This window comes from Balaenoptera musculus, chromosome 6 (genome assembly GCF_009873245.2).
Source record: "Balaenoptera musculus isolate JJ_BM4_2016_0621 chromosome 6, mBalMus1.pri.v3, whole genome shotgun sequence".
Taxonomy (NCBI): domain Eukaryota; kingdom Metazoa; phylum Chordata; class Mammalia; order Artiodactyla; family Balaenopteridae; genus Balaenoptera; species Balaenoptera musculus.
In genome coordinates this window covers 107,143,579-107,164,803 of record NC_045790.1, presented here as the reverse complement: position 1 = coordinate 107,164,803, position 21,225 = coordinate 107,143,579, and the positions used below count along the sequence as shown (strand labels likewise).

Genomic DNA, 21,225 nt, shown 5'->3' with positions numbered 1-21,225 from the left:
TTTTGAAAATGTGGAAAAAGTGGGTTCAAGGGTTTGATGGTACAAAGTTGCTCCTTATTCCGATTATGAGAAAGTAAGAGGTTCAATGAGGCTGGCGGAGAAGTGAGTAGAAGGAAGTGAGACAGGAAGACACACTGAGAGCACGTGCGCCGAGTGAAAGGAGTTGGATGTCTGTCCTTTCTCTGTTTACCCAAGAGGAGGAAGCTCTTGGGGAGAAGATCCACGACTATCCCTGAAACAACACACCATCCAGGCCCTCGCCCCAGAAGTCCGCCTGGCCCAGAGGAGGGCCAGTGACAGGAAGCTGGGCGCAGAGCCTGGGGTGGGGGAGGGGGGCAACTTGGTCAATTCATCCTTCAGCCCCCAAATTTCACTTTACTGAACACTTGCTTGAGTGAGAACAGAAACTGACAAAATGTCACAACATTTCTAGAAGGCACTGGCAATACTTAGCAAGTTTAAAATGTGAACACTCTGACCCCGTAATTCCAACCTATGAAATTATTCTATGGCACTAACAGGGTGACCACACCAAAATGCATACACAAGGATGTTGTTTATCACGTTAAAAACATAAAATGGAAACAAACTCAATGTCCTTCAATATGGGATTATTAGCCAAATTTTGGTACAGCCAGACAATAAAATATGCACTACTGGGGCTCCCCTGGTGGCGCAGTGGTTGAGAATCTGCCTGCCAATGCAGGGGACACGGGTTCGAGCCCTGGTCTGGGAAGATCCCACATGCCGCGGAGCAACTAGGTCCATGAGCCACAACTACTGAGCCTGCGCGTCTGGAGCTTGTGCTCCGCAACAAGAGAGGCTGCGATAGTGAGAGGCCCGCGCACCGCAATGAAGAACGGCCCCCGCTTGCTGCAACTAGAGAAAGCCCTTGCACAGAAACGAAGACCCAACACAGCCAAAAATAAATAAATAAAAAATAAAAATAAAGGAATTCCTTAAAAAAAAAAAGCATTATTAAGAGGATGTGACCTATCTCTATAGACTGATATAGAGCTATGCCCACAATATATTTTTTTAAGTTATGACAGTATAAATAGTACCATGCCATTTGTATTTTTAAAATATGTTTTTTTAAAAAAACTCACAAACGTACACACACATCCCCTGAGACTTTCTAAACTTTAAATCAGGAGAGGCCAAAAAATAACAGGAAAAGCTAGCACAGCACTTCCTGAGATAGACTTGTGGTGACCACGTGCACAGATTATTTAAGAATGACCTAATTTAGAGCAGTGGTTCTCAAAGTGTGGCCTCTGAACCAGCAGCATCAACATCACCTGGCAACTGGTTAGAAAGCAAACTCTCAGCCCCACCCCAGACCTACTGCAGCAGGAACCCGGGGCGTGGGGTCCCGCAGAGGAATGAGGCCCACGAAAGCTTGTGAATCCCCCACCTGGACATCTGGAAACAGTCCTTGAACTAGGGGATAATCTGTCACTTCAGAGTCACTGTGCCGAAAGACTCCTGGGTGTCAGGCGGGGTTTCTCAGGAAGGGAATGAAGGAGGTCTTAGATTACAGTGAAGAAAAAGAAAAAAAAAGTCTCCTAGGCTCTCTGAGGCCAAGACTCAATTTGGCGGGGCCCCTACACATGGCAGTTGTAAACGCCGTTAGGTAGAATGAAGGTAGCCAACAGCAAGGCAGAGGCCGGGCAGGGAGGGGTCGGAGGACGGACCTGGGCCTCAGCAGCAATATTCTCTGAGCCTCACTCTCTTGTTCCCATCATCCTCAGAGCTCCAGAAAAGTCTCACGAAAAGTGATTCTGGTCTCAGCTGTTCTGTGGGAAACCACGGAAGGTCACAGAACAAGGGAGTGGAAGGGAAAGCAGTGTCCATCCCCCACTCAGGCCAGGAAGAGGGGAGCAGCCTCGCCAGGTTAGCGGGGGAGATGCACCCAGACAAGGGCGACCTCACAGACGTCACCAACAAAAATGGTGCAGTGTGGTGGCAGGGGAGAAGGCCAGAGCCGAAGGACCCCAAGCACACTTGAGCCGGTGCCCTGGGAGATGCTCAGGAAAAGCTGGAGGAGAGACACTGGGCAGGCCCCAGGGTATGGAAAAAAGGGAGCAACTTCTAGAAGTTAAGCTGGAGAGGGTCATGCTGTCACAATCCGGGACTTAGCAAGAGAAATGGGGAGATCTGGAAAGCTAGATCTGAAAGATGGAACAGTCTTTCAGGACTTCCCTTCAAAGCACTTATCACAATTTTATCTTACATTTACTTGTATGATCATTTAATTGTCTTTCTCTCTATCTAGACTTTAAGCTTCATGAAGGCAGGAATGTGTTTTCATTCACCACTATACCCCCAGCTCCTAGATAGACAGCACATAGTAGGTATCCAAAAATATAGGTTGGACAAATAAACAACTTAAAATTAAAACACTCTGGAGTGTTTGATTATTCTTTCTCTGTATTGTTGACTTTTTGTTTTTGCCAAAAAAGTTATCATCATATGAAATTATGTCACCAAGAAGTGTATTATCAAAGGAAACTATTTCCTTTTTGGAAAGAAAGAGTCATCTCACAAATACAGTGTTGTGGCTTTAGTCTGTGAGTTGTAAACACTCACTGAGAAAGGCAAGAGAATGCAGGTAAAAAGTATGATGTATTTCATTGGAAATACACAGAAATACACCCAACAGTGGTCATCGGTGATGTCCAGCTTGATGCCCTTAGACACTGCAACATCCCAGAGGGACCTGGTAATCAAAGGTTAATTTTGTGCAGAGGAGTTTTAGCATGAAGTGCTCCCACGGCATCACGATTCATTGAAAACTGCCCATCGCATATGATAAAACAGCACGTGCTACCACGCATCTACAACACAGAGTCATCCTACCAGGGACCGTGGACACATGAGACCCACCAGCCCTCTGAGGGCAGGGAACCCCAGTCACTCCCAGATCTGAGAGCGTGGCTGAGGGGCAGGAAGTGCAGGCTATTTCAGAGGGGACTGCAGAAATAGGGACAATAAATTGAGAAGTTTAGCAAATAATCCCCAGCTGCCTGGCCTAGGAAGCTTCCCCTGACCTGCAGAGAAGTTACAAAATTAAATTTTTATAAACAAATACTTGGCATCTTTTACTTCAAGCAGCAACAGGGCCTCTGCTCATTTTAAAGTGGTTGTACCGTCGAGGGTCAGCAGCCCATCTAGCGCCCGGCTCTTGGGGCTGCGTGCCACGGTACTTAACGTGCCCTGTGCACAGGGAGGGATTAATCCTCCGGCAGACGCGACCGAGAGAGAGAGGCCTGGCCACGGTCCACAGAGAGCTTCCTCAGCCACCGCACTTCCGTCTCAGCATCTCTGCAGCCCGGCCACCACCCGACGCCTCGCACTTCGGTTTGGATGTTGACCTCACACGGAACTCCTCCGATTAAAAGGAATGGGGAGTGCCTCCCTGCCTGCCCACCCCGTGCCTTCCCTCATTCCCCTTGAACTCAGGGTCAGACCTCTGAGGAAGCAGATGCTTATCTGGGAAGAGTCCAGCGGTCAGTCCAAAGAGAGGACTCCCGCCTCCCTCCCTGAAAGGGCTTTCGGAGGGAGCTCGGACACTCCGCCTCGGCGCGCAGGGGCTGGGTAATTGCCGGGCTGACCCTCTGGAGCCTCTTGCCCTGCTCACCTTTCATGGTAATGCCTGGCACAGCCTCATCATGAAATGTGCTTATTAATCTTACTCATTTGACACTGCGCTCTTCTGCCCTGAGCTAGATGTTAGGAGAAAATGATAGGGATAGATTCTGCTCCTGTCAGACTTACCAAGACTTTCAGAAAACCAGACTATCAAAGGCCATCTGTCGCCCACTAGCCAAGCATTCACGGTGACCCCGAAGGTACAAGCAGAATGTTAAAGACACAGATCCGCAAGAAGGAACAGCGAGAAGACCTGGGCCACACCCCAGGCAACCCCTCGCCCCCAGAGAACCACTCCGGAGCCAGTCCTGCCAGAGATGGCACGCACCAAGCCCCTTCCCTGATTCACGCCTCACTGCTTCATATCTAATTCATCAAAAGACACTTGGGCTTCTCAAATCAGGAACATTTTTATTAGCTTCCCCAGGAGTTTTATGGCACAAAGCCATACCTAATGATTCTATTTTATGGCAAATTATACATTCCAACAGTGCTCTGAAGTCAGGCCGCAGGTAAGACTCAAATCTTTGTCAAAAAAGATTCCCCCGTTCTTTCACTTTTAAAATGTTTATAAGCTTTCAAACAGTTGGGAAAGTGATGTAGAGCATTTTAACAGGCTTCCCCTTCTCACACGGGGCCCGGCATGGGCTGACGCAAAATGCACCGCACTGTTCGCAACGGGGGCTGATTTTGCCCGCCCACCTCCTCCGCCTGGGGACATCTGGCAATGTCTGGACACAGTTCTGGTTGTCACGACTCGGGGGTTGGTGCTATTGGCGTCTAGTGGGAAGAGGCCAGGGATGCTGCCCGACTACACACTATTTTCTGATCATCTGGCCCAAAATGTCAGTAGTGCCAAGGTCAAGAAACCCTGCCTTTGGGCTTCTTCTGGACTAGGCATGGCATCCCTCCCACCCCTGGGACATCAGACACTGATCTAATCACTGTGCCAGGTTTTCAATGCTGGCTAATGAGACTTGTATTCTTTTATGTATTCTTGGTGCACATTTTCAATGAGCAAGAATAAAACATCGTCATAAACAAAATGAGGAAACTGAAAATAAGACCACCTTAGAAGCTCAGAACACATGACAACAGTCACTGTTAACTAAACCCTCCCAATAGTTCCTCTGCACTTTTTAAGCTTCACCCAAAATGGAATTTACCTACTGAAAAAACAAAATAACCAATTCCAGCCATCGGTACGACTGAACACCACCACAGATGTCTGCTGAAAAGCAAAGTAAGTTCTCTGCTATACCGCAGTGATGTGGTCAGTCAGAGCCCTGGACTTGGGAGGGGGTCTGGTCCTGATTCACCACTCCCAAGGGCTGGGGCTCCATCGCTTCCCTTCTCAGAGCTTGAGTTCTCCTGATCAGCACAGTGGAGAGAAAGCAACTTCCCCTCCCAGCCTCCAGGGAATCATGAGAGCCAAATGAGTTCATGGGTAGGAAACTGCTTTGTAAACTGTAAGGAGCTATACAAACATATGTCAATACACTCACGACATTTATACATGTAGGACAATCTGTGACAACAAACCAAGGGTCTTTCAGACTCTTGGATCCTTTTCATGAAATGTCACAGCTAGAAATGCTTTTGGAAATCAACTAATCCAACCCTTTAATTTTACAGAATGTGAAGATGACCATTACAGAGGTCAAGTGACCCAGCTAAGGCCACGAAACAGCCCAGACGGGCTCAGGTCATCTACTCCCAAAGCAGGACGCTCCCCACGCCTTCCCATTGGTGATGTCTTCCCTCCCTGTTTTAAGTTCCTAGAGAGAAGCAGCACATCTTACACACAGGGTTCAGAGGGCCTTGAACACAGGAGATAACTGTTTGCCGAATCAGCGAATCTTGACTTACTACGTCGTAGCCTGTCGGGGCTCGGTTCCGAGAAGCCACCACCCCCACTCCCGTGATGGGATCCATTGACGTCTCTGGCAAGGCTTCTGAAAGGTCTTTGACTTCAGGCATGGCGGATTGCTCCTGGTTCCGAAAAGGAAAAAGAAAGCGTACAATTCAAACCGAGCATTTAAAATGAACGATGTAAAGTCTCGCACAGACAGAACCAGTGTCTTGGGGCAAATATCCTGAACTAAGCTCCATGTACCTGGACTGGCTAAGGGAGCCCTGGACCCTTTCCTCAGATCAAGAATTCAAGTCATCTCCGGCCCCTGCTCTTCTCAAGTTAGCTTTGAACACTCTCCTGCCCAGCTGCCTGACTTCTGAACAGATACCACCAGCTTCTCTGAGGATAAATCAGACACGGCTAAATCTAACAGTACCTTCCGTCTCTCCCTCACAATACCTCCCTGCAGAAGTGCAGCCTTCCAAATCCACAGCCTCTACCACATCCAAGGGTGGACTGTTCGGGCGGCAGAGCTTTGCAAACACACAGAAGAAAGTGCTCTGGGCGTGGAGGCCAAGGCATGGCACTGGAGTCCAGTCTCCATGACTTACTAGCTGGTGACCGGGCAAGCAAGAGGTCAGGACACTGACAGTCGCAGAGCTGCTGTGAGAACTAAAGGAGTCGCGTAAATCAAGGGCCTGGAGAGGTTCCCTGGCACATAGTAGGCGCTCAACAAAAAGCAGATGAGACTGGAGGGTTTGGGATACAAAGGTCCAGTGTAACTGGCCAGAAACATGGTTGGTGCTGCTCCCAAGAGGACTGGTGGGTCCCTTTGTTGTGTTTAATCCCGCAGGTCATGTGGGCACTTACTCAAAGCTAAGCACTAACAATGGCCATAATTCTTGTTGGGCACTTTGGGAGAAAGGGAGGGAAATGAAATTATTATTCTGCTGCTGATTGCCTCTTGGTGTGACCAGAGGAGACAAGCAGAATATAGAGAGCACTGGGTCTGGGCAGCTCGAGTGGCAGTGCACCAGAAAGCAAATAAAAAACGTAACACCTTATGTAAATGACTTCTAGTGCTTTTAAAAGGACAAGCAGCGAAAAAGAGCAAGTTAAATTCTACCTCCTTCTGCAGCAATTGAATTCCACTGGCTGTAGGTCTGCCAGATCTCTCAAGGCTGGTTACTGCTTCTAAAGCAAACCAAACACCCTGCCTAACTAGGCAGGCAGGAGGAATATTCTTAGCTCTCAGCCTAGAATCAGAAAAGGCAGAGGCTATTAAAAATGACTACAGCCTCCTGAATAGAAACAACCAGAATGCTGTATGCAAGTTACCGTGTAATCAGCGTCCCCTGGAACCCACGAAAGGCTCCAGAAACAGACTTGTCAGGGCAACGGAGCCAAGTCTCAGATCAAGGCTAGGAAGTGCCGGGCAGCAGCCACACTCTCAGCTTCTGTTTATGACAAAAGCCAAACTAAGTTATGCTTTACTTAATTCTACTGAAAATAAGCTTCTAGAAGCACAGGGCAGGGGGGACAGGACACCAAACCACATCACTGTATCGTTTTCTATTTTCAAATTTCACTTACCAGGCAGCTTTATCTGCATAAAGAACAGGGCTTAATGCTTCCTGCACACAGTAGGCACTAAATAAATATTTATTGACGGAATCCGCATGCATGCCCCCAATAAAGAAGGTTTAGAATTAAATATCTGCACCAGCCCAATCCAAAGCAAACACTGATCAAAAAGTACTTCACGTGGAAAACCCCATATTCCTGGTAACATGGAAATAACGTTGCTGCAGTTTGCAAAATATTGGTACCTGCTGTTGGTTACCAAAATGCTTCGCAATTAACAACTCATTAATAGAATGTACAATTCTGCCAGTGCTAAAATATCATGCTGTGAATTTAATAAAAGAACATCAGAGGTAAGTGTTGTTTTTTTTTTTAAGATAGTAGCGCTTCTACTATCTGAGAGAGAGAGAGAGAGGGGGGAAGTGAGCATGGGAATAAATAAGAAACATTTTATTAGCTGAGAGATGCCCGTCCTCGGGGCACCACATGCCACGTACTGATGGCAACGGCCCTCCTCTGCTCCGCAGCGTGAGCAAGGGCGGGGGGCTGACGCCGCTGCTCCCACAATGCACCGGGCAGCCCGGCACCGGGCCCCAAGATGGCTGCGGGCGGCCTCCCGGAGCAGACAAAGGAGCCGGCGGCCGGGCCCGCGTGCCTGGTCACGGCCCGGCCTGCAGGCTGGGAGGATGCGGCGGGCAGGGCATTAGCACCGAGCATCTCCGATGCACGCCTCCCTCTTTCCTTCCCCGCAGTGACCGTGCCCTGGGGATCCAGCAGCCTTTGTGAGATACAGACAAATGACTCCTCGCCGCGCGGAGCTCCGCGGTGGAGGAAGCACCACCACCAGCAAAGGAAGCTTTTAATGAGAAACGCCCAAGATATCCACGGCAGAGGCAATCACTCAAAGCAGCCTGCCCTGAATTACATATTTTCTGACTGCAAATTACTCTTAACAGCGTCTCTACCGTCACTTCAATTGACCTTCCTAACAAAAGGCCATTTATTAACTAGCTCTCGGTGCTCCCCGGGCTGTGCGAAGCCTCCAGCCAGAAGGGATGGCACCACTGTGTTCGCGGCTGCCCGGGTCACAGGCCAGGCCTCTGCGAGGGGGAGAAGAGGCCATTAATGCCGGGCTGAAGAGCAGACCTGCCGTGGGGAGAGGAGCGGGGGAAGCAGGGTGTTTAAGGCCAACATTAACCTGTCTTGCAAGATGCGATGCTGGGCTACAGCAGAAAACGCGAAGGCCTACTTGCAACAGCTGGTGTCATCCTCAGCACTCCCCGCCCAGCACCCACCTCTATCTCCAAATCCTAGCTGCACACAGAACAAACTAACACACCTCCCCGCATCTGAACAGCACCCTGCAATTACCAAAAAGCTTTCTCGGGCTCCTTCTCAATCGATGCTCACACCAAACCTAGAAGGGGGCTGGGGCGTATTATCCCTGTTTTAGAGGAGAAAAACGGAAGCCTGGAGTTCTCAGACACCACGAGCTGGCAGAGGGCAGAGCCCAACGGGACCTCTGGCCCTCCTTCCCCAGTCTGGTCTGCTTTCCATACACTGTGCAGAGAGAGACGGACTTCCCATCCGATATCCCATCAAGAAAGCACTTTGAACACCAATTATATTTTAAAATGCCAACGCTCTTCTTTCTCTAGCTGTAGCCCAGTAACGGAAGCAAGGGGGGAAAAGAGTACAGAAAGATAGAAGTAACATGGGATTAATTTTCCCCACACCTCAGTTTCAAGATTCAACATTTCCCTCATAAATAATTTACAACAATAAAATTGAGCTAAGGCCATGTTTGTGTACGACGGAGGTAAATTTAGACCTAATGAGGGAGATCCGAGCCCGGCACAGGAGGGAATAGGTTGATGTATAGCACGGTGTGAGTGCGATCCACGGCACACGGGGGCTCCATGACCAGCTGGAAGTCACAGGGCCAACCGGGGTGGAGGTGCAATTGGGGAAACTTCTACCGTCCCAGCTGTGGCTACAAGGAGGGCTTCCACAGAAAAAGCCAAAAGTTGATGCAGTATTTTAGAGGCCAAGATAACAGATGTTGAGATTTCTGAGAACTACAGGATTGAGCCAACCTGAAGCTAAGTCGGTTCTCAGTAAACGCGAGGTAAGGAACGAAGATGGCGGCAGCACCTGGGAGTCACATCTGCCCTCGGGCACGGAGAGAGTACATTGGCGACACTGACCTTGAGCTAGTCCTCCTAGCTTGACCTCGCAGGTCATTTGGTCCCTATCCCAACCTCTACCCCGAGTGTGCAGCCAGCCTCACTCAGATCACTGCCAAGGCTGGGGGCTACAGAGCCTCGCTCTGGACAGGTGTGCCCGTGTCTGCCCCAAGAGGATTTCTCTGCAAGGTGGGGAGAGAGACAGAGAATGAGTGTGTGTGTGTGTGTGTGTTGTACATACTGGGACTAGAGGGGCTGGATGGGGTCAGTTAGGGTGAGGTGTGATTTCCAGGCCAGCAGGATTTTTTCCACGCTGTGCTCAATGAGTTTTATCCAATAACACTGGGTAAGAGAACAGCTTCCTGCGTGAGCCTGCAATGCTGCAAACGGTGCCTGGGGGAGGCCGCAGCTCACAGCACTGCAGCACCTCACCAGTGCTGTCATCCCAGGTTCACAGAGAAATGAACTTTAACTATAAAGCCCCTTCATACAGACAACACACGGCTCCCTTGTAGCTGATCAAAGAATCACTACAACAGTGTGCTTAATCCCTAAAAGTCAGCAGTGCTGGGCTTAACTGATGCTGAACATTGTTTCAGAATCAAAGGCGTGCCTCCCGGCCCCAGTCTGGGAGAAAACTAAGCTACTGTATCACAGTTGAAAACTCAGGGGAACTTTGATATCATCTCTGTTTAATTTCCCCGGCCCTGTGAGCCTGGGGTTTATCTCGTTTTATCAGCTCCTGTACTGAAATCAAAACCCAACTAGCAGAGCTCAGACCTCTCTCCACGGAGGCCCTTCCAGCAGCAGGGTGGGGTGCAGGCCGAGGAGTTTAAAGCACTTTGCGCGGGGGGGAGGCAACAACTGCCGGGGGGCAGGGGGTGCTGCCTTCAAAGGAGGCGCAGCAGGGACCCCGGGCGAGGAAGGAAGGCCGACTCAGAAGCGGAGCCCTTGCTGCCCACCAAGGCTGAAGGCAGGACTCGCACACAACTTTTGAGGAGAGTAATTTCAAAGTATTGCGGGGGGAGCAGGTTAAATTGAGCTACTGTAGTTGAAATGACAAAACCAGTGAGCTAATGAAGTCCCTACAGAAGGATGAACTTGTGATCAGATTGTTTGAAATCCAAAGTCAAGGGCACAAAAGACAAACTGTCTGCCCACATCTAGCAGCTTGTGGCGCTGGGGAAAAGCAGTGGATAAATATTTCACTCCCTGTGGGAAACGGCCAAAGAGCAGGGCCTCCACTGAGAACGGCCGTCCCCCAGTAAAAGCTCCGGCTCTGGCCGTCGTGCGGCAGCTCTCTGCCTGTTTCCCAGCAGCAGCAGTGGTACCAGTGGGCTGCAGGGAACCCATGCCCTCCTCTGTTGCTCCATAATTCCTGGCACCTTCCTGCTAAAAAATCTTAAGCAGGGGACAGAGGACAGGGGAGGCCAGGCTTCACCAATGCACCCACAACACACACAAATACACAAACTGGGCCACCTCAGGCAGCCCTGGTGCAGAGCCCTACCTCCTACGGAGACTGCAGGCTGAGGCCAGAGTCCCTGTGGCAACCAGGCAAATGGCCAGCCGGCTCTGGGGGCTGCCCATGGGGGACACAGGCTGAGCGGCGTCCACTACGGAACCTCAGGATAGCATCCTGGCGCCACCTGTACTTGGGCCTGGACCACTTATCTAGTGACCCGTCAGAAACCAAATCGTTCCGACAAATGCTGTTGAGTACGACCTGGTGGCAAGAGGCCACAGGCTGCTGGGAAGGCTGCTAAGATACTGGGGAACTAAAGCAAATATTTTCCTAAGCTCCCCTAGATCACAAAGAACTTTCCAGCTAGGGAACTAACAATGGCAAGCACTTCCTTTTTCTCCAGTGAAGGTCTGTTACTTCTAATAGGAGAATCTGGTGTACAAATGCATCCATTCCATCAGACCTATGTTTAGACTGATATTAACCATTTGATTACCAAACAGATTTTCCATAAACCATGTGAGGCGGGCCTGGGGTTTGGGCTGCTGCAGCCCGTACAGTGCAGTGCTAGGTCCCAGAGTTCTCTCTCCCCAGATAAATCAGGATCAAGTTCTACAGCACTGCCGTGGCCAAAGGCCTGCCCCTATAGGCCAGAACGTGAAAAACCAGGGAGCCTGGTGCTGGGGAGGAGGGGGGCGTTCTCCAGTACACTGTGAGCCCCACTGCAACCTGCAACTTGCTCACAATCACTGCAAATGAAGGTCGTCCCCACCCACTCCCATCAGGTCTAGTGTCATACTGTCCCCGAGAGAGAAGGAAGAAGGACACCGATGGAAGGCAGATGCCCTACAAATGAACCCACCCCAGGAGGTCCCAAGAGCACATTCTCTTGATATTCGGTGACATAAAACGGTCACAGCCTTGACTTGATGGCCACAGTGTACAGAGTAAAAATGTCACCTCAACGCCGGGCAAATGGGCTCCCAGGCCAGAATCATCAGAACACCTGGCTTCAGGTCAGCAGACACCTCCCATCACTACCACCCGCTCTGTGACTTGCACATGGGTCTTCAGAGTTTCTTTGGTCGTATAATCATTCTGTGTGCTGATGACTTCCAAATTACTTCCATGGCCCGGACTTTTCTCCTGAGACTCAGACGAGTGTATCTAGTACCCTGTTGGCTACGGTCACCCACACGTCCCATTAATACCTCAAACCTGGCTGACCTTGCCATCCTCCCACCTGAAGCATCTCCCACGTTCCTGGTACCTAACAGGACCTGGTGCGTAACAGTCAGCCCACAAATGTTTACGGAGGGCCCTTGTGCTGAGCATGAAACAATGGTGAAGATGGAAACCCCAACATTCTGGATGAGGAGTTCTCAAACTCTAGCACGCATGAGTCATCTAAGGAATTCGTTAAAACAGTCTTAAAGCCACTCCCAGAGATACTGATTCAACAGGTCTAGGATGGGGCCTGAGAAGCTGCATTTCTTTTCTTTTTTATAAATTTATTTTATTTTATTCATTTTTATTTTTGGCTGTGTTGGGTCTTCGTTGCTGTGCACAGGCTTTCTATAGTTGCAGTGAGCGGGGGATACTCTTCATTGCGGTGCGCGGTCTTTTCATTGTGGTGGCTTCTCTTGTTGCAGACCACAGGCTCTAGGTGCATGGGCTTCAGGAGTTGTGATGCTCAGGCTCAGTAGTTGGGGCACACAGGCTTAGTTGCTCCGCGGCATTTGGGATCTTCCTGGACCAGGGATCAAACCCGTGTCCCCTGCATTGGCAGGCGGATTCTTAACCACTGCGCCACCAAGGAAGTCCCAGAAGCTGCATTTCTAACAAGATTCAGGTGATGCTGAAACAGCAGGTCCGTAGTCCAAACTTTGACTACAAGGCAGTAGGTACTCATTAGATGTTTGATGAAGGAAGGAAGGGAGGGAGGGAGGAAGGAACCTGAAGGTCATCATCCATGGGGAACAGCCTCAGAGTAAGTCCCCCAGTCTTTCCCTCCCCAACACAGGTTGCCCAAGAGCACCCAGTTCCTCCCCTATGGCACCCATCCCACCATTCAAAATCTGGGTCACATCTCCCATTCACCCCAAACCTTCCCCACTGCCCAGCCAGACAGGTGCTGTCACTAAGAATCCTGATGTTGTCCAAGGACATGGCCTTAGCACATACATGTGCACACATGCACGCATGCACATACACACTTACACAGAGTCTTGCCTCTCAGAAGGCTATAATACTTTCCCTAGCAGAACATCAGTTGTGCAAAGGTATATGTCCACCACAGTGCCTAGCCCACAATGAGAACTCAATAAATGGATTACGGATAGATGGATGGATAGATGGATGGACGGATGGACGGGAGGATGGATGAATGAAGTTCCTGTCCTCCTCTCAAAATCGCCAATGTTTCATCGGATTAAGGAGGGCATGTAAAGCAGCAGAGGCAATGGTGAGAGTGCCACGCTGGGGTCACTGATGCTCCACGCAGGACAAACACCACGATCCCAGGGCTGGGCCATCTGCCGAGGAAGGGAGGTGGGACTGCGGCACTCCAGGGGGTTCCAGAAGTGGGTGTGACTCAGCTGGAGCAGGCTGGATGAGGGCCTGGCAGGAGGCTGCACGAAGACTCCCCTAAGGAGTTTGTAAAAACTACAGCTGCCTGTCCCAACCCCCAGGTTCTGATCTCATTGATCTGGGCTGGGTCAGAGACTGGAGAATGCAGAGCCCAGGTGCAGTGCCACTGTGCTGGGTGACACAGCGACGAATAAGTCATGGGTACCACCTGCAGGGCTCATGGGCTGGAGGAAATGTCCCGAAAGAAAGGGACCGCAAATGAGGGGATGCTCCCTTTTGCTGGGCAGTCAGGGAGCTGGGCTTCCTGAAAGACGGAGGGTGCAGAGTACTGCAAGGAGTACAGGCAGAAGACACGGCACCAATGGTGGCGTGAACAGTCCCGGACTGTCTGGGAAACTGTTAAGTAGCAGATGGGCTCTGAAACAAGCTTATGAAACGCTTAAACAAACAAACAAACAAATAAACAAAACCGTTAAAAACCTGTCTGCACTTCTCTGCTATTTCTAAGGTCTAAGTAATGATGTGGATCTACAGGAAGGAGCGCCCCAGTGGTCAGAAGGAAGATTCCCAAGTCTTGCGTTCCTATTTCCTCTCCTGTAAATGAATGCTTCTCAAGCCAAGGCCACTTCCTGCAGACCCTATAGGGCCTCTTCATGCTATTAGCTCAGGGAAGGATTGGGAGGTAAAGCAGAGGAATGGAAAGGGTGCAGACTTTGGACTCAGAGGGACCAGGCTTGAGTCGCAGCTCTGACACAGCTGTGTGACCCCAAGCAACTCAACTGAATTGGGCCTAAGTTTCCACGCCCCTCAAATTGGAATAATGGATGATAGTATTTTCTTTACAGGGTTTTAATGTGTATAAAGAACTTGCAGAACTTCCATCAAAAGATACAATCAACAGAGTGAAAAGACATCCAAAAGAATGGGAGAAAATATTTACAAATCATATATCTGATAAGAGGTTAAAATCCAAATCTATTAAGAACTCCTACAACTTAGCAATAACGAAAAGGAAATAACTCGATGAAAAAATGGGGAAAGGACTTGAAAAAGGACATTTCTCCAAAGCTGATATACAAATGGCCAACAAGCATCTGAAAAGATGTTCAACATCATTACTCATTAGGGAAATGCAAACCAAAACCACAGTGAGATATCATCTCACACCCATTAGGATGGCTGCTACCAAATCCCAGAAAATTAGTGTTGGTGAGGATGTGGAAAAATCGGAAACCTGGTGCACTGTTGGTGGTAATGGAAATGCAGCAGCTATGGAAAACAGTGTGGTGATTCCTCAAAAAATGAAAAATAGAATTACTATATGATCTGGCAATTCCACTTCTGGATATATATCCAAAAGAACTGAATACAGGGTCTCAAAGAGATATTTGTACATACATGTTCACAGCAGCATTATTTGCCATAGCCAAAAGGCGGAAGCAACCCAAGTGTCCACAGACAGATAAATGGATAAGCAAAATGTGGTCTATACATACAATGTAGTATTATTCAGTCTTAAAAAAGGAAGGAAATTCTGACACATGTTGCAGTGTGGGTGAACCTTGAAGACATTACGCTAAGTGACATAAGGCAGTCACAAAGAGACAAATACTCACAAATATGATTCCATTTATATGAGGTACTTGGAGTAGTCAAATTCCTAGAAAGTAGAATGGTGGTTGCCAGAGGCTGGGGAGGGGGAAACAGGAGTTTTATGAGTACAGTTGACCTTTGAACAATGAAGGGGTTAGGAGTGCCAAACCTTCCAGCAGTCGAAAATCCGAATATACCTTATAGTTGGCCCTCCAAATTCGGAGTTCCTCTGTATCTGTGGTTCTGCATCTGGGGATTCAACCGACCGCGGATGGTGTAGTACTGCAGTAGTTACTATGGAAACAATTCCACGTATAAGTGGACCTGCGCAGTTCATACCCATGTTGTTCAAGAGTCAACTGTATAGAGTTTCAGTTTTGCAAGATGAAAAAGTTCTGGAGATTCGTTGCACAACAGAATGAATATACTTAATGCCACTGATGTATACATTTAAAAACAATTAGGATGGTAAATTTTATTTTGTGTTTCACAATATTTTTAAAAAGTATCTATAATTGGGGTTCTCAAATTTCAGTAAGCATCAGTACAACCCAAGATTCTTGTTAAACATGCAGATTCTGGGGCCCCTTCCCCAGATATTCTGATTCAGGATCTGGGTTTGAGGCCCTGGGTTCTGCATTTTAATAAACATCCTAAGGATTCTTAGTTCATTAAGAATTCATTTATTTCTCTCTCCTAAAGGATATTCTTTTGAACATTTTGCTGTGCTGATCAGTATCTGTTTGAAAAAAAAAAAAAAGTGTGGACTTCCCTGGTGGCACAGTGGTTAAGAATCCGCCTGCCAATGCAGGAGACACAGATTCGAGCCCTGGTCCGGGAAGATCCCACATGCCGCGGAGCAACTAAGCCCGTGCACCACAACTACTGAACCTGCGCTGTAGAGCCCACGAGCCACAACTACTGAGCCTGCGTGCTGCAACTACTGAAGCCCATGAGCCTAGAGCCCATGCTCTGCAACAAGAGAAGCCACCACACTGAGAAGCCCGCGCACCGCAACGAAGAGTAGCCCCCGCTCGCCGCAACCAGAGAAAGCCCGCGTGCAGCAACGAAGGCCCAACGCAGCCAAAAATTAAATAAATAAATAAATTTATTAAAAAAAAAAAAAAGTGTGTGTGTGTGTGTAGAACGATCCCGTGTTGATCCTAGCCACAGGCCCAGCAAGATGGCCCTCCAGTCTTCAGGGGAGTATGAGCTGCAAAGCTCTAGTATGTGACCCCTGGGCTCTAGGCCCACGGGCCTCTCACATTTCTGCCTAGACAAGCTCTGCATCCCGCCAGAAGCGTGTCAAGTAAACCAACGCTTGCCCACAGGATGTCCCCAACAAGAAGGCAACGTCAAGCACACCCTGCCTCCCAAGCAGCTGGGGAGAAGAGACGCGAGGTGGGCAACCCCGCCGCAAACAGTGCCGACAACTCAGGGAAACCACAACTCCCAAGGGCGGCCCAGCGAGCACGAGGCCAAGGAGAGCCAGTGGGGCCGGTGCAACGCTGGTCAGGGAGGGCCTCAGAGACAGCGAGAACAGCCTGGGGAGGGGCAGCTCATTCAAGGAACCCAGGCCTCCCCTCCCACAAGCCAACGCGCAAACGAGACTGCTCACTCAACCACAGCCAACTAAATACAGTGTTCTCAGCCCACCGCATCCAACCATGTAGTCATTTGTTATCTTCACCATCATAATAGCACCTTTGACATTTCCCACTCTTGACCCCAACACCATCATGACTTTCCAGTGTGGCAAGGATGTCGCTCTTTGAGCACGAAGCATGGAGCAGTTCCAACCCGCTAAGGCAGAGGGGCTGGGGACACTTGGATTCTGATGCCCCCAGAAGCAAATCTGCTGTGAAACTGATAGAGATTAAGAACCTTCCGCGTGCACTCCCCCCTTCCAAGGCCCTGAGGGGGATCACAATGTGTTCACACAGTTGTATGGTTTTGTAAAACACCAAGATATCCTTGTACATAAACAAGATATTCTTGCATTGCTCTTCTTATAGTCCTCCCCCACACCACAACAAACTGTCAAAATAGCAGACCCACCAAACCGGGGTCTGCCGTTAGATCCCACTTACATTTAGTGAGGATCCGCCAACCCCCTCCACAGTGTCACACACATTCATACACATTAGCCCATTCAGCCTTAAGGGGTAGGTTTTATTCTTAGGCCCCTTTAACAAATGAGGAAATGGGAATTCAGAAAGGTCCCATGAGGTTCCATGACTTGCCTAGGGTCTCCTGGGTTCCAGGAGGTAAACTGAGGTTCTAAGCCCAGTGTTCTTTCTACTCTACCATCCCTTCCTAGTGGCCCTAAATGATAACCACAAACAGAAAGGCACTCTAAAAAAAACTGAAGCTACTCTTCTGATCAACCAGTTAACAAACCCTTAATAACAACCACTAATTTTTAATTTTTTTCATTTTATTTTTTTAACCACGCCATACAGCACACGGGATCTTAGTTCCCCAACCAGGGATCAAACCTGTGCCCCCTGCAGTGGAAGCGCAGAGTCTTAACCAGTGGACCGCCAGGGAAGTCCCAATAACCACTAATTTCTATTAACTACTTGCCCTGTGGCATGAATGGAGCTGAGCACTTCTCTTATAATATTTCATTTGCTTCTTACTATAATTCTATGAGATAGATATTATCATTAGCCTCACTCTACAGATGAGGAAACTGAGGCTCAGAAAAGTTCACTAATTTCCCTAAGAACACACAGTAAGTAGGAAAGCCAAGGCTTAAGCTGAGGCCTAATTATAAGTCCTTGCACTTAATCATGGTGCACTGTTCCAGCTAAAAGTGGGGAAAAGCCCACCAGCGGGAAGGAGGCCGGGCAGGGAAATGCCTTCAGCATAAATCAGGAGTGCGGCCTAAAAGCTAAAAGGAAGGAATGAAAAATGTGGATTAAAGAAGATGATCCTAAGCTCAAATGAACCAGTAATTGCTATGTCAACTGCTTCACATGGGTCTTGGTGCCCAGGTCCCAGAAGAGGCCCCATTTAAATATTCTATGCATGGCACAATGTCTTGAAATACCTGGTTCAATTTCCCACAAGCAAGAAAGGTGTCACCTGTCTCCTGTACTAATCTTCTGAGTACACTGAGTTTTTGAGTTAGTCTAGGCTTCCACACAGCTTATCTCCTAACTTTTCTAAGGCTTTTCTGGTGCAGCTGATAAGATTTTCTTGCCCAGTTAAAATGAGATGAGATCCAGCCAGCTGTCGAGAAATGTACAATGAGATTATACTGAGAAGGAATCACGGAGACAAAGGCCCCTAAAGAGACTCTGGCCTGCTGTCTGCTTTGTGGCAGAAAACTGAGCGGGGGGCTGGTTCGTGGGTGGGGGCGGGGAGCAGAGAAGGCGCAACAGCCGTTTGCCTTTTGCCCTCCTGGGGCCTTCCCCTGTGCCTTGCTGAAGAGGCTGCAGAGGGGCAGGGAATACAAGTCATTTTTAATGGCCGGAAAGGCTGATGATTCAGGAAGAGTTGTGTGTTGGTAACAAAGAGGACGAAGATGATCATGGGTCTGCCTTCTTCACCCGGCCCCTGCCCCTGAGCCTCATTTGCGCTGGAGTCCCCGTGGGGTGACCATCAACAGGCGCACCATCCTTCGAGGATGGGTACTCTGGGTCTTGGGTGCCCCGACCGGCACCTCACCTTGCACACAGGTGCCCTGGAGTTTGGGTGTCCTCTCTGCTCTGCCCAGGTCACAGATGAGACCGCACCCTAGATCATGCCCGAGGCTCAGGTGCAGTCAGCTCGGCACCCACGTGACTACAGAGAGTGGCCCCCGGGCCCGGCCAGCGAAACCACTGTCCGGGTCTGTGCAGGTGGCCGCCGTGCCCCGGCACAGGTGGGCCGCCTCACCTCTCACTTGGGCGGACGTGGCTCTCGGGAGCCCTCACCAGCCCCGGCCCAGGGGACGCTGCTCGCACCCTGGTCCCCGAGCTCCCTCCGGCTCCGCCAAGCCGCAAGGCCAAGCCGGGGACGGGAAGCCGCGGCGCGCGCAGGGCCGAGCAGAGGCCGCCGGGCCTGTCCCCGCGGCCGGCCGGGCACACAGCCCGCAGGCCTCGGTGCGGCCCGGCTCCGCCCGCCCACCCGCCCCTCGGCCCGGGGCCCGCGCCGGCCCGCCCGCCCGCCCGCGTGGGGCAGCAGGGCCGGCTCGGCCGAGCCTCCGCGGCGCCCGGCCCGCCCGGCCTCACTTAACTGTTCCCCGCTGGGGCGGCGGTGGCGGCGGCTGCGGCGGCGGCGGGTCCCGGCTCCGTCTCACGCAGAAGCAGCTTCTCATCGCCCGGGCGGCGCGGAAGGGGCCGGGCCCGCGGCCCAGGCGGCGGGGCCGGCGCCGCAGGTCGAGCGCGAGCCTCACCGGGGAGCGGCAGCAGCAGGGGCGGGGCGCGGCCTGGCGGCGGCGGCGGCAGCAACAACAGCGGCGGCTCCTTCCGCGGGCCGCGGCGGCGGGCCGGGGCCTCCCGGCTCTGGCGCTGGCTCCGTGGGAGGCGCCGGGCGCCCGAGGCTGGCTCGGGCGGGAGGAGGGAGCGGGAGCCCTCTCGTCCGGAGCCCGCGCCGCCGCCTGGCCGGCACCCCGCCTCCCCACGGCCCGGCCCGTTAGCCCCGGGCAGGGCCCCGGCGCCGCCGACCTGGCCTCTCCGAGTACGCAAGCGGCCCCCGCCCCAGCCCAGACCCACGGGAGCCCCGGGCCTGTCGGAGCCTGGGCCCCAATTGCCCCCTCCCCCAAGTTGGCCTCTTCCAGGGACCCGCACCCTCCTCAGCTCTCCTAGGCCTCACTGTACCCTAGACTAATCCTTCAGCACAGCCTTAGATCCCTAGAAGCCCCCAAGCCACACACACACCACCCGCCCCCCTCACTTGAAGGGACACCCAGCCCTACTGAACCCCAAGCCAATCCTTCAGCTCATACAGTTCAGGAGACCCACTGGTCCAGCTGACCCCACATAAGCTTTGCTTGGCCCTAGTCCCCACTGCTAATACCAGGCCTCTCAAACTGACCCTGATCTCCTAGCAATTCTCTGCCTCCCCCTTATGCTGGGCAAATGATCTACCCACAGAGGTCTAAAGCAAGGACTATTGAGGGCTGGCCTCCAGGAAGCATCTAGAAGAAGTTTAAGCAGACCTATCGCCCTACAGTACTTGGAAAAAGGTACAAGCCAGAGGATAAAATGGAACTGGATGAGGAAAGGGGTCCAGAGCTTGGCCCTCAGCTAGAGTGGCTACTATGAAAGGTGGGAGTCAACTCTGCACCCTTAACCAAAAATGCCCTACACAGCCCCAGCAAGGCACCCCGGAGCAGTAGCCAGCGTGCTATTTGTTAGAGCTGAGGACCCTGCAGGACTGATTCAGCATCACTTCGCTAATGCCTCAAGTCTAATTTTCACACATTCTAGGCTTTTCTAAAATAGCTGTTTGAGCCTAAAGAAAAGGGTGCCAGGAAGAATTGGCTGTTGGGAAAAAATGTCCTGTGGGGAAGCCTTGTTAGTGTGTGCATTCCTGAGCATCTGTATCACTCAGAAATGCTACTACTTCAGATGGTTTTACAGGCAAGTTCTATCAAACCATTAAGGGACAGATAATCCTTATGTCATTTAAACTGTTACACAGAAAAAAAAAAGTTTTCCATTTCACTTCCCAAGTTTAGCATAACTCTGATAACAAAACTGACAGAGATAACACCAAAATGGAGAATTACAGATCAGTTATAGAACACTAGTCTCCAGAGAATTTAATGTGTTTTTTGAAAAAGAGGTTCTGCAGTCAAATAACTTGAGAAAGTGCTTAGTGCTGCATGCCATTTCTGGTCCATCTTTTGGAGAATCACAATAAGTATTATTAAGGTCTCTGTGAAGTCCAAGAGTAAAGAAACCTGATTAACCTGGCATTTCCCAAACTCATCTGAGCCAGGACCACCTGTTCAAAGTTCACCAATTAATCTCTAACATGTGAATCATTACTCTTATAGACCAATCTGCTTAACTATATAGTAGTTGCAAAATTTTAGCAATTTGAATCCAACTTGCTGTAAAACAAGTCAAAATCCACCATAATCAAGCAAGATCTATTCCAAAAGTACAAGGATGATTCAACATTAGGGAGTATGTAAATTCATTTCATTGTTAAAGAAAAATAAATCACAGGATATTATCAACAGGAGAAATATTTTTTAAATATTTGATAAATTCAACACCAATACCTTACAATTAATTTTCTTTAAAAACTCTTAATGAACTAGGAAGAAAACTTAAGTTTCTTAACATGACAAAGTTTAT

At 50.1% G+C, this 21,225-nt stretch overlaps 1 protein-coding gene across 3 annotated transcripts in view; it reads right to left on the bottom strand.

Annotated features, from left to right (window-relative positions):
• The window catches only part of MVB12B (multivesicular body subunit 12B), a 180,900-nt gene extending 161,475 nt beyond the window's left edge, over positions 1–19,425 (bottom strand). Inside the window, exons 1-3 of one of the 3 annotated variants that reach the window (XM_036854446.1) lie at positions 19,152–19,423; positions 6,848–6,966; positions 5,524–5,646 (exon numbers count right to left, since the gene is read on the bottom strand). In XM_036854446.1, the coding sequence (XP_036710341.1) occupies positions 5,524–5,634 (111 nt within the window). In that variant the 5' untranslated portion in view covers positions 5,635–5,646; positions 6,848–6,966; positions 19,152–19,423. Of the gene's footprint in view, positions 1–5,523; positions 5,647–6,847; positions 6,967–18,601; positions 18,786–19,151 lie in introns of those variants that run through there. The other 2 variants (XM_036854445.1, XM_036854447.1) reach the window with 2 other exon arrangements.
• Between the last annotated feature and the right edge of the window lie 1,800 nt (positions 19,426–21,225).